At 44.9% G+C, this 13,694-nt stretch overlaps 1 protein-coding gene across 1 annotated transcript; it reads right to left on the minus strand.

Moving 5' to 3' along the window:
- Nucleotides 1-1,214: 1,214 nt before the first annotated feature.
- Nucleotides 1,215-11,710, minus strand: rdh10a (retinol dehydrogenase 10a). The gene is made up of 6 exons (XM_049564686.1): nucleotides 11,082-11,710; nucleotides 10,448-10,683; nucleotides 4,304-4,402; nucleotides 3,052-3,197; nucleotides 1,675-1,806; nucleotides 1,215-1,576 (listed from the first exon to the last, which is right to left on the minus strand). Exons 1-6 carry the CDS (start codon nucleotides 11,509-11,511, stop codon nucleotides 1,453-1,455), a joined length of 1,167 nt encoding a protein of 388 aa, XP_049420643.1. The 5' UTR covers nucleotides 11,512-11,710; the 3' UTR covers nucleotides 1,215-1,452.
- Between the last annotated feature and the right edge of the window lie 1,984 nt (nucleotides 11,711-13,694).

A 13,694-nucleotide genomic window follows, 5' to 3' on the forward strand; every position in this document is an offset into this window, starting at 1 on the left:
TAATACATTTCCCTCAACCACACGTCAGTGTTGGGACAGCCTGGAGTTACAGCCTATGTCGGGTTATCTTTTTAACAAATAATATTGGTAACAGATAAATTTACAATATAAACACCACAGATCTTGAAAATAAAGACAAATGAGAGAAATACAAATTTATTTTCTCTCCGTTTTTCCCAAAGCAGTACATTCTGAATGTGTCACACATGCTAGTCAGGGGTGTGGTGATCGATATATCGACTCAGTGATCGGCAATCTAATATCATCGACGCAAGGGGAAACCATCGATACATATCGTCATCTTTAAGATATGCCTTTATTTTGAAATCGTCACGGCACGTCTGTGTTACCATTTCCATCCAAGCACACCTCCTTCCCAAACATTCAAACAGTGCTAGCAGCCTAGCGCCAGGCCGACCATAGCAAGCAGCCAAGAAAAGGACAATGAGGATATTTACTGGTATCGTTTCATGTCAGTCGCAGGCCCCTGAATTGACTCCAAATCAGATTGTGGCAGACTGTATGATATCAGCAAACATCGTATCGTCAGAAGAACTGATCTAATATCGCGATTTCCACCCCTAATGCTAGTTAAACCCATCGACGTCTTCACCCACTTTTCATTTGAGAGGTTTGTCAACACAGACCTGAAATAACAGGACCATCAAAGGGACACTGTTGAGTCCTGTCACACTGGAAACTCCTGTGAAGATTTGTCAGTCACAATCTGGCCTTTAAATTTGGAACGCTTAGACTTCATTATCAACACATATGCTACATGTCTGGAACTGAAGTATTTAGCAACAACTGAATATGGTAAACTGTATCGTGACTTTATCTTGTTGTTGTTTTTTAATGGCACAAGTTATAATTAGAGCTGCAAACCAATTTTCCTGACTGCCTGAAAAAAAGAGCCTCAGCGTGGGGAGACGTTGGGTCGTCTGAAATGCTGCATTGAACCTTCCTACACAGAGAATGCTGGCAGTGTAGAGAAAAAATCTGAAATTACAGTGCATGTCTACAAAAATAAAATAAAAGTGAAAAACAAAATCTTTTACTGTTTGTACAGTAACATACTGTATATTTCCACAATGACACTAGATAAGGCTGGTGACTACATTACGTAAATAGTTAATTATAGGATAGCTTTTCTGTATGATTTCAAAAACTAGTGACACAGTATATAGATGTTGGTTTCTTTAAACAAACTTAAAAAAAAAAAAAAAAAAAAGACAAAACAAAGTCAAATAAATCCTTTGTGTAGTACACAGCTTTCTTTGTTCCAGAGGAACAATATGGTAAACCTTTGCATTTGCTCAATGCAAGTGCACCAGTCTAGATTCAGTCTTTTCTTCTTTCCTTCCTTCCGTCTTCCCCGTTTTTCATCCTCAGTGGTTGTTTCCTCATGCTTGCAGGTTTATGTGCCTCTGTTCGTGTTACAAACAGCGCCCCCTAGATCCCGTTCTTCGCCTCGTTGTTGTTCATGGCCTCCTTTCTCTGAGCTAGGAAGGGGTACATGCACTTGTCGGCGCCTAGGAACCGGTACATGCACACGATGGCCTCGAAGGGCAGGATGCTGCGGAGACGGGACGGAGATTAGATTAGTGACACGAAATATGGAGTGATGAGGGAGGGGGAAGACTGAAATTAGGGGATGTGTAGGAGGCTGCTCACCTTTTCATGAAGTTGACCATATAGACGATGCGAGGTGTACAGATCATGGGCTGGTCAGTGAGGATGGCCCTCATGGCCTGTTTCACACAGAACTCTGGCTTCAGCGGAGGCAGGAAGGGCTCGATCTCCTTCCTGAACGGAAAGAAAAACATAAATTATTTACAGGCCTGAAATTCAGAGAACTTAAAATCTAATCTGCTAAAACTGGCAAAAACAGATTTTAAATTTCTGAGGAACATTCTTTAACTTTTAAGTGAATTATGTTTGATTGAAAACATTGAGGAAGTTGACCGACACTGGCTTTCACTGTTTTAGTCCATGGGTTAAGTGTTACCAAATCTCTGTTTTGCAAGTCACAAGTTATAAAACAAGTCTTCACGCTCAAGTACCAAGTCCTAAATTTTTAGTTTCAAGTCCTCAACAAGTCATTATGCACTCTGCACTGACTGTAACGCAATTTTGACAAAGTAATAAAACATTAAATGTACAAAAATCATGAATGCTTTTTAAATGTTCTCGGAGGTTGAAGTTGTGGCGTCTCCGTCTGCACATTTTGCCGACTGCAAATTCATTTTTGCTGACGAAGTAGTTTTTGTACGCAAACAAAATTATCTTTGCTCGGTAACATAACGTTAGTTCTTTGTGGTTCTCTCATGTAACTTGTCTTGATGCATGCGAACTGGTTCAACCAAAGAGGATCTTGGGAATTACATGTCGACTTGCAGTTAGTAAAAAGTGTAAATGCTAGTTGGTTTAGCGAATTCACTGATTTGTGGCAATCTTTACTTCTAATCTTAAAGCTTGGGGGAAGGTATCAAGTATTCTCAAGTCAAAAGGCTCAAGTCCAAGTGAAGTTACAAGTTATAGGTGGTAAAATCCAAGTGGAGTTTCAGATCATTTGATTTTGTCAAGTTGAGTCTTATGCCATCAAATTTGTGACTTGAGTCCACAGCTCTGAGAGATGCTGGTTTACGAGGTTGTAACCACTTCTTGTATACACTAATAGTGATTGCTCCAAAGCGGAGGGCCAGTAAAGCCAGGGAACATGCCACCTGCTGACTGTAACCATCAAACAAAGTGAGGACTATTACAGCAGCAGAAGGGGGGGGTTAGCCCAGGTGCACCTGTTGGTGAGGTTTTCCCCTGGGAAAGTCTTTGTCTAAGCCGAGCGCTGACCAATGGCATGCGAGTGACTTTATAATATCTCTGTAACACAACACAAACCATCAGCTGCTGCTTTGAACTTCAAAACGGTGTCTGTGGGGCGATTTTATAAAGTGAAAATTAGAGATGACAAACTTGGCCCAGGTGCAAGAAAGCTTTAAAAGAACACACAAACAAACACATTAACATTGTCCGGTGTGTGTTGACGCTCACCTTATCCTGCAGCCTTTGAACATTCCCGTGTCGACCAGGTAAGGGCACACCAGAGTCATGTTGATGCCATCCTTCTCTGAGGCCTTCAGCTCATGGCTCAGTGACTCGTGGAACCCAATGGCACCGAACTTACTGGCACAGTAATCCTGAGGGAATAAATAGAGAACAGGTTAGCCCTGTAAAACTGTGCCCCTGCCCGCGCCGAGGGACCACAGACAACATTATCAAACATGCCCCATGGGCACAGAGGTCTCTCCTTGCTGTTAATGATACAGCCACAAAAACCTGAGCGAGCTTGTTCGCTGCTCTACGGTTTCATTAGCATTCTTCTCCAGTGCATCAGGAGACTGCTCGGCTTGGCGGGAAGGTTTTGATGTGGTTCGCCGTGGAAATAATCTTGTTTAAAAAAAAAAAAGGCTTGGGCAAACACAGATGCATGTCGATAAACACGGGAAGGATAAAGAGATTTGGCTGTGCCCACATGACAGGCGGGGGCTTTGGTTCCCTGAAATTAATGTGCACGTCTGAAATCACATTCAAGGCAATTCCAGGAAGCATAAGAGCTTAACAAAACCTGACTAAACTCCAGTCTCTTTGAAGGGGGACTTAATCATTATGGATGAATGCTTGTACAACAAAAGCAAACGTGCAGCTATGAAAACAAAGGCAAGCGTAGTAGTAGTCCCTGCGGACCTTCTGAAAATGACACCATTCTCAGTCAGGGGAATAAATTAGGACTCTGTTCTCCGAAATATCAAAATGAAACCTTCTAGGAGGGCAACAAATGTGCTCCCTCTATGCTTATGGAGACAAATGACTCCACTTAATATTTTAATATACATTAAAAGAACAAAAGGAACTGAGGGAGAAAGAAAACTATAGGAAGGAAAACCAAAACCTTATCCATTGAAAGCTGCTGTGAGTTGAATACTGAGTGAGCACCAAGTTGTTCACAAAGCAGTGATGAAGATGTCTCTGTCCCTTGGGGAGCTGTCAGCTCATTCTGGCCCTGGGGCCAGAGCCCAATAGGGGCCCCACACCCCCACTGCTGCAGATAGAGGAATCTATAAGAGGCTCCCCAATGCTCATCTGTGTCCCTTAATTTAACGGGTGGAGGGACAACTAGAGAAAGGGGGCCTAACCTCCCCCGGCGCAGTGTGCTAGCTGGCACGCTGAGGGCTTTGGAGAAAAGCACTGGTTTTGGATGGTGGGAACGATGGGATGTGTATGTGTTGTTGTGTATGATACTAACCTCCACTCCAGCTGTGCTGAATAAACCCAGGGAGCTGGCAACCGTCACAATGTGACCATGATTCAGCTCCAGCATCTTGGGGAGAAATGCCTTGGTGGTCTGGGGGAAGGACAGAAGAGACAGAAGGGCAAAGGGAAAAAAAAAAGAGGAAGGTTAGTTCACTTGTGCAGTTTGTCTGTGCCAAAGCCCTTTGATCCTCTCTGTCCCCCTCTTCTTCCCCCTCTCCATCTGTTTCCCCCTCTTCTCCATGGTGATGCAGAGAGAGGCGTCTGAATGAGAATTCATAACACGCACAAAAAAAAGAAGAATCAGACAGAGCGCTGGAGGTGCAGCGTTTTAAAGTATGAAAATAAAAACTTGAGTTGAAAGGTGTGAATTAGATGTTGAAGGAAGAGATGGATGAGGGTTTTCCCTCTTCAGGTATTCACTATACAAACAGGTATGTGGTGTGTGTGTGTGTGTGTGTGTGTGTGTGTGCCGCCGTACAATCTGTTCTTTTCCCACACAGATCTGGTGCCCGTCATTGGGCCCAGCTCTAAAGACTTGGTGACAACACCAATCATAGGCCTCCGTTCACTCAACAACAATACAATTCAGCCTCTCGTCTACCCGCACAGCCTCGCGCCCTGCCCGAGCAGCAGTCAGCAGAACAATCGGCAGCGAGATGAGCTCCGAGATGAAAGGAGTTTCGCCAGAGTGCCACGTGAGAGCCTTGAGTGGTTTCACCGGCCGGTCCGATGAGAGTTAGTGAGGTGGTGAGAAGAGCAACCCCGCGGTGGAGATTCAGATGGAGTTAGCGGTTGATTAAGCTATGGATCCATCCCTCATTCTGCCCGTCTGCTGACTCTGGGCTCAGCATGAGCCAATCAGCAGGTGTGACATGTGACGGCAATGACAGGAACCCAGGAACTGACCAATCACTCTCCCGCTAGGAGGTCTACAAACAACCAGCAGGCCTTTTGTTGTCGGCACTGCTACATCTATTCTAGTCAGATGTGTGCTGCCATGGTGAGGAAGAAAGAAATGTCACTGAGGACACCTTTACACAATAGTGCAGAAACAGTCGGTCCATAAATTGATTAATCCTCTGCCTATGCGCTTTGATCAATACCAATTTTGACAAGTAAAATACCCGACTCCTCCTGGCTACACTTTGAACTGTAAAATCTAAAATGTGGGGTTTTTGTGAGCAATTTTAAGACATGACTTTCAGCTGTAGTAAATTGGGGTGAGCATTTGTTATTCCTTTTGACAGTTTCATTCCTTGCCTCCAATAATCCTGTGGTCATATAACTGAAGGGTAACAGTTTCATTGGTTGGTACAGTACGTAAGCCCAGCCAAAGAAATGATTCAGCCTCCTTTGTAAACATTTTCTGGAGGGGAGCACAGAGCCAGAGAGCGCATGGTACCAGGTAGTACAGCCATGAAACCACTGGCAGGGGAGGAAGAGCCTCATTAAAACTGCAACCAGAGATTAACTGCATCGGACCTACTGACTTCTAGTGTAACCTCAGCAAGGCTTTACATCTGTAGGTCTCCTTGTTTTGTGCTGCAAATAAAACAGCAAGGAGTAAGTCAGATCTACGCAGAGGAAAGCTGGGGTAAGGAGGCTGACTTCACCAGTTTATTCTAAAGCAAGGTACAATATAACTGATCTGACTTAGCTCCAAACATCTGCACTTTTTCCAGGCATAAATTTTTTGCCGCATTATTCAACTCATCAAATGATGAGGCCCGAAAAGAGGGAGCGAGAGAACATGAGGCCTGGGCAAAAGCTGAGAAAGGCCTCTGCGAGCCAGAATGGCAGTGAATGAGGGAGAGAGTTGCGTGCAAATGAAGCATTAACTTAAGATATGCCCATACCTGACTTGAGCCAAGGTTTCCCACTCCCACAGCAACTTTCAGAGAGCGGGGAATGACTTGATCTGGCACAGCGCTCTCTGACTAAAGCCAACACTCCGATACAACTGGGTGATTTTGCTGAGTGGTCTGAAAATAACTGGAACTGATGGAGGAAAGGCTGATGCCCTCAGCGGGAGGACGGGGCCGAACGTGAACAAACGTCCCGTCTCTCTCCCACCCTCCCGTGATGTCCTGCTTCTCATGGCAGCTCTGGCATGTGGGTATGACCCCCGTTGACCTCTCAGACACAAAATGTGTGAAGGCAACCAGGGGCTCGTGTCTTACATCAGAGCGGCCGTAATTGGGTCTCAACGCTCCCTTGTTCCGCTAAATTACCCGCTGACACAGTCGGGCCTCCTTGGCCTATGTGGGGGTGCCTTGCCCGCTGCACCCCCTAATTGGTGCGTGCCCCCAGGAGCATTTAAGCCACACAAAGCTTCTTGCAGCTGGGGTGTCAGGCTGCATTAGTGCTAGCGCCTGACCAACAGGAATATGAACAAAATATTGGCCTTTGCGTCGGACCAGATGGCCATTTAATTGGGCTGACTTCTCCCTGGACGATAGAATGAAGGAGAGGGAGAAAAATCCCTGAGTTCAAGAGCTCGTCTGATCCTACAACAGATCGTGGAATTTGAGTGGGTTGGGTTTACAGGTCGTCAGGGATGATGGATACAGATTGGTCGTGTTGTGGCGGCCGTGCTAGTCAGTGAGCCTCTGCTACAGTTGACTACACCTCAACCCCCCTGTTGGGTGGACAGCTGGGATCCAATTTACCTGGAAAGCAACCACATCGATGGTGTTTATGGGGCACTGACATGACGTCCTTTCTTACCAAGAGTCCCAGCATCCACTTAAATATGTCACCAAAAAAATCTGTGTAACTCAAGAGTGCAAATGCTTTTCCTAAACTGGATTTTGTATTATGTAATCTGTTGTCCCTGACTGTTTTTGACATGCTTTTAAAATTTCTGTAACCTAGTAGAAAAGGAGATTTTAATCTTAAGTGACGTCCTAAATTGCCTAAATTTTCATATCCAGATGGATTTGTTGACCCGTCTTCTTCTTACCCCCCTCATCCCATCCCTTGTGATGTGAACAGGTACATACTCAGGGACAGACTCTACATGAGAGTACTCAGGACAAGCTCCAGTAAGGGGTACAGGTGCACCAGGCCTGAGGAGGGGCCCATATGAAACCAGTCAAGTAGGACCCTTCTGCCTGGCTGCCTCCTTTCTCTGGCTACAGCAGGAATGCGGCCTGCAGAACTTGGCTCCTGTCGCCTGGCATCTTGTCAAGCTGATCCACAGACAAGAAACCAATTGTCAGATAAAGTGGGTCAGCAGCAGCTTACCATTACCCTCTCGCCTCGCCTGTGGATGGGAAGGCACTGCCTTCCTTCCTCTTTTCTTTCCTCTGCTCTTTTCCCGCCATGTCGCTGTCAAGCGCTCGGCACTTTCATGTAATTGCACAAGAGCGGTAGGATTTCCATGTGAGGGGAGTTGCTGCTTATTGTTCATGAACCACCTGTTGGATAACCAGCTCAAGATGCGGAGGATGATTTCCTTTCATGTCATTCCACCAGACACGCACTAATCCACAAACACAAACTCCGGTGACATTAAGCAAGAGGGCTGAACATTCCCCGTGTCCGCATGACTAAAAACTGAGGCTCGAACATCACAAATCGCCAGCTGGACTAATCAAAGCATCATCAAACAAATTAAATGTTATGACCCCCTGCCTAATAAAAACCTGAAAGGACTGAGGGACTGAATCATAGCTGTTTGTCTGTGTGTCTGTGTGTGTGTCTGTGTGTGTGTGTGTGTGTGTGTGTGTGTGTGTGTGTGGCAGGGCCGGATGAACAGAGTTGGCCTCCGTGACTGCCATGCAGCTGCACCCACTGCCTCCAAATCAGGTTGGGAGGAGTCAGAGGGGCCTGTACGAGGAGGACAGAAGAAGTGTGGGGTCTGAGCTGGCTGGTCTGGCACACACACACACACACACACACACACACACACACACACACAGTTATTACCATCCTTTTCCTGCTCATGTCTCCATCCCTGCCTTATTCCCACTACACTGTCCAACAAATGAAAACAAAATACAAATATTTCTTCATCTGACCTCTGGCCTTCCTTTTGCTTATTTTACACTCTGCGGTGCAGTTTGGACGCAGGGAGAGCCGTGAACCTGCTGTCATGTTGTTCTTGAGAAACTGGGTGGGTAAATTTCAGTAACTGGCCAGGATTAATGGAGGGAGGCTGAGAAGTTTTGGGGGTTGACATCGCTTCTCTGATGTCTCCCTGAGTGGCCAAACTCATTATGATGTTTTGCCAAATAGTGACGCTTGACAAGCTGAATAAGAACACTCCTCATGAAGAATGCACCCCAGACTCTCAGTGTTCACTGCTGAAGCTTAAAAATAAGTCATGACAAAAGGTGGAGCAAGAAAACCTCTGTGCCTGTGTAAATTAAAATGACAAAAGCCGAGTGGCCCTTTGATTTAATCTAAAACTTCGTCTTCAGGAAAGACAAACTCGTCTTTTGAAAGAGCCCTTCAGTGTCAGTTCTGTAAAACTCATTGAAGGCATGAACCTAAATAAACATGGCTTAAAATCCATTTCAAACTTTGTATGACTAGACCCCAAACTGAGGGTATTGTTGAATCATAAACCACAATTAAGCCATTTTAAAAGCCTGTTGTTCAAAGAGGAAAAACTTAATCAAAGGTTTGTGTAATGTACCACCAGAATACATTCAGTAACTGTACCATGTTTGTGTAAGAAAGGAAAGTGAACGGCTCCCTGTTAGTCTAAGCTCTATTCATCTAGCTTGTGTCTTTAATGAACCACATCCTCCATTCTGGCTGTCGCCATTCATTAAGTCCGTCTTTCATCTGCCACCCCCCACCCCTAAAGAAACCACGCTCTCCACAGAATATGGGAGAACACAAACACAGACCCCTATTAAAAATCCCAAATCTGCCACCCAACCACTGGATCCTGACTCCAAATCCTGGATGTAAAGGGGACGTGGATGTAGCCAGCAGAGAGGCACATGAATGGCTGAATGGAGCATCCATTAAGGAGGAAATACACAACCTGTCTGACTGACAACACAAGAGATTTTCATGCTCAATTAGGGAGCTTCAAATCACTGTGGTTTCATGGTATCATTGAGAATGCAGTCCTGCGTAAAAAGAAGAGCCGGCGGCCAAAGTCTCAAAATGAGCATCATCCGCCTCGCCGGACACGTTGCTCAATATATCGTGACAAATACAATCAAAGATGAAATGGTCAATTCAGAGCTACGGCACCAGGCAGAGGACACATTCACAACCCTTGCATTTTACCCCACAGCAGGCCTTTAAACCAATTTGTGCACAGCCACTACAATTGTCCCACAGGTGGCCGCAGCCAAGCAATGCAATTATTTATCAGTCCTGATTGGAGGAGAGGGGCTTAAATGCTAAACACTCAACTCTTATTACCATCAGCAATAGATTTCTAATTACCAGGCTGAAACCATTGTCTTTCCACACCCCAAACACACACACACACACACACACACACATATAGAAAAGCTATAATAGCACCTGGCCTGTTCAACACTGCAGCTTATGCTTAACTAAAGTGCAACATATTCACTACATCAAGTCCATGTAGCCTCTCAGATAAGTATTCACACTGAAAAAGGCTCGAGGAACGGAGCCAGAGTAAAATCTGATACACAACAAATCACTGCCTGCCAACAAAATGTGGTGAGCTGATCCGACACAGATCCAACCCACGTACAGAACCCCCTGCTTCCATCACGCAAGTCAGATTTGTGCAGATTTGTGCAGCTCTGCGCTGCAAAGGGAAGAAGAAGGAAGGGCTGACATACCACGGGGATCATCACTGATTGGGGGCTGCCAGAGAGCGGCGAAGGCGAGACTTAAGAAGCCAAACCCGTGACTTTCCTCTGGCAGAATGAGACTAAGCGGAGCTGAAATCTGAACATGTAACGTAACTATTTATGGTCATGCTCTCTCGATCCTGGGAGGCACACGGACACACACCTTTTGATTCTCGAGTTTGGCACACAGAAGGATAAGATCATGAATGCAAGTCAGACTGGAAACATTCCTGAGGACCTGGCATCACAGTAAACACATTTGATAACACTGTGCTCATGGAAACGGAGGCAGATAATCCTAACATCGACATACAAGTTGGCATGCTTGTGCCTCAACTCACCCAGAAGTGGGCATGGCAGTTGACCACCATGGTGCGCTCAATCAGCTCATCGGGGCACTCCAGAAGGTGATGGCCGGAGACGACGCCGGCGTTGTTGATCAGTATGTCTACCTCTCCCACCTCTCGACGCACCTTCTCAGCCGTGGAATACACACTCTCCCGCTTTCCCACGTCACACACATAGGTGTAGACCTGCGGCTGGAATGGGGGGACCTCCTCTACCCCTCCAACAGGTCCTGTAGAGGGAAGGAGATGTGATCAATGAGAAAGTTTGCTCAGCAGGCTGGTGTAGCCAGTTATTGTAAATAATAAATCAGAATTATTGAGTAAAATTAGATGGCAAGCATTTAAAAGCAGTGGTGATTTGTTAGTCTGCAGGGAGTGTGATGTGGGCTGTGTTAAGAGTCACTTTTCAGTTGAGTGTTGCAGACTTTTGGCAAATGAAAGCAACTATTTAGGAGTTTACAAATCTGAGGTTGTGTGCACACATGTCCACATATCTTGCCATATGAAACATTTCAGCTGCCTACGATAATAGTGTAACTCCTTGAAATATAATTTGCCACAGACGATTTCGCTGACCGTGCGTAAAAACAGATGTCATCCTAATTGCTGCAAAAGCAAACAGACTTACCGTCTTTGGTTATGGGAGTGTCCAGCTCATGGTATATCTGCCGCACCATCTCCGCCGTTTCCTCATTGCTTTGGCTGTTTATGTCCCATAACACCAGTATCGCTCGTCTCCGGGCGAACTCCTTGGCGAAGAGCCGCCCGAGGCCGCTTCCAGCCCCGGTGATCACGCACACCTGTCCCGCCACGCTCTTCTCCTTGGGCCGCACCACCCATTTCGCCCCGGCTGTTACAAAAGCCCAGAGCACCTTCAAAATGACCACGAAGAACTCCGCGATTATGATCATCATCTTTACCAAGCTTTTGAAAATCAATTCAAACAAGCGGCGGAAGAAGCGCAGGGGTTTCCACTCTTGAAACCTGTTTGCAGCAGAAAGGCAGGGACGCACCGACAAACTTGGACCACAGTGCAGGTAAAAGGAAAACGCTGACATGCACAGACGTGGCCGAGGAAAAAAAAAACACAAAAAGCACCCCGACTTGTGCGTGAAAGGAGAGTTGAGATGCGGCTCAGTCAGAGTCCAGTTGCCAGTACAGCGCGCACAGTTGCAGTGAGTTACGAGCAGCTACCACGGACTGTGCCTCCCACTTCCTCTGCTGCTCCTCCACTCATCTCATCCTCACTCGCATCTCACTCGCTATTTATTCAGTCCTCCCATCAATGCTGGGCCCAATAGGACTGAGACTTGAGCGCCTGTCAGGATGAAGCGCCAGGTCCATACATTACACCCAGAGGTGATGTAACCTCAAAGATTTTACCCAGCACTAATCTGTTGCAATGTTTCCACCATGTACTCATATCCTAAATGAAGATTAGAGAATAAGCTGTCATACCCTTTAAAAGCCAGTGATTTTTAATCCATCTTTTGGCTTTTATCATATTTACAGTCATTTATAATTAAAAAATATGGCTTTAGAAGGCAGCTGCACAAAGAAGCATGTCTTGATGTATTCCACGTTGCTTTAATCTCATTTTAATAAGCAACAAAATCAGAATAAGGATATCAGGAACACGTAAATATACTGATAACTTGTTTTCCCACCATGAAATGCAGTCACACATCAGCTCCTCCAGGTCAATGTCCGTCCATACATGGAGCATTAAAAACCATCGCTGGTCCTTAAAGAAAATCCCAATTGTTTTGTCGCTTGAGCGGATTTTTTTTTTTTTACGCAAAACTGAACTTTAATCAGAGATCAATACACTAACGCAAATCACATCACCTTAAAGGCAATGATCCATCTCGATCTGCTCATATTGGAAAGTGAAAGTGGACTGACAGGGTAGATTACGCACTGAGACGTAGGCTAATAAAGGCAGGGCAAAATAATCATTATGTGTTTTTATGGGCACAGATGACAATAATTATGATTATTATTTAAATATATATATATATGTGATGGCCTTCAGACAGACGAATGTGAAATTGTTCCTTTACTGCTTTGCACCATTTTTCCGTATTTAACGTAGCCTACGCTCGTGACGTTGTGCAACGTTTTGCAACAGCCATAATGTTACATATGTGTTTGCTCCTGCGTGGTGGGCGCGTCTGGAGGAGACGGACCACTGGTGGAAGATATTTAGAGCCTAATGTAACACCACAATATGAATGTTGCATTTAGTTAAAGTCCTATTTAACACTATTTAACCCGCTCTGAGGGTCCCTTACGCAAGGAATAAATATTGGGTTGTTTAAGCTCTCCAAGATATTTAGGCCTATGAGCTCACGTGCTTTCCATACAAAATATTTGATCCTGCATATAAAAATATCTGCATTAGATTTTGCAAAGAAGAGAAAATAAACAGCAGAAAAGGGAAATAGGTCTGTGTGGCAAAACTGCACATTGAATCAAAGTAACTGTGCACCTGGCCTCATGGCACATGGCCTACAACATTTTTTTGGCTACACCATATCATTTCTTTCCATAACCGTGCTGTGCATCACACTACCTGCGTTTTAAGCCTGAAGTAGACAAGGTGGTGTTTTTCCTTACTGAGGTCCAGGATCACTCATGAAGATTCAGCAATAGAGACTTTCCCTCTCAGCTCCAGACGCTCTGTGATCCTGCTCTGTAAAATGAAGTGATTGCTCCCTCTGCTGGGTCAGTGGGTGCACAGCACAGCCATCACCTGTGGCACTGGAATTGGAAAGGTAGCGTCACAAACATACAGTGGACCGTCTTTAATCATAACGGCAATTTACACAAATATATTCAGTGGGTTTTTAATGGCATTGCTGTTCGTTTCATTGTATTTTCAACCCCATATAGTTGGTCTTGGGATTAAATTTAGGTTTTATTCAACTGTTGAAAGCAGAGGGCGAATAATTTAATTTAAAAAATAACGTAATTTAAAACAGGCTACTTTTGTGTTTTGTTTACGGTTGGTTTGAGAGATAGGCTATGTGCATACCTCAATAAAACTGCATTACGCTTGTTTTAAGACAATAATATTTAGTTAAGTGTGTTTCCAGTTCTTAAAAGGACATTCATGTTTCCTTTAACATAAAAATAATAACAATTAAAGCATATTTGTGCCGGAAATATGATCATAAATGACAGAATGAGCATTACAAAGTTAGCTTAATGTTTTTCTCGCATTTGCTGTTGAACTACC

Source organism: Epinephelus fuscoguttatus, linkage group LG21 (genome assembly GCF_011397635.1).
Source record: "Epinephelus fuscoguttatus linkage group LG21, E.fuscoguttatus.final_Chr_v1".
NCBI lineage: Eukaryota > Metazoa > Chordata > Actinopteri > Perciformes > Serranidae > Epinephelus > Epinephelus fuscoguttatus.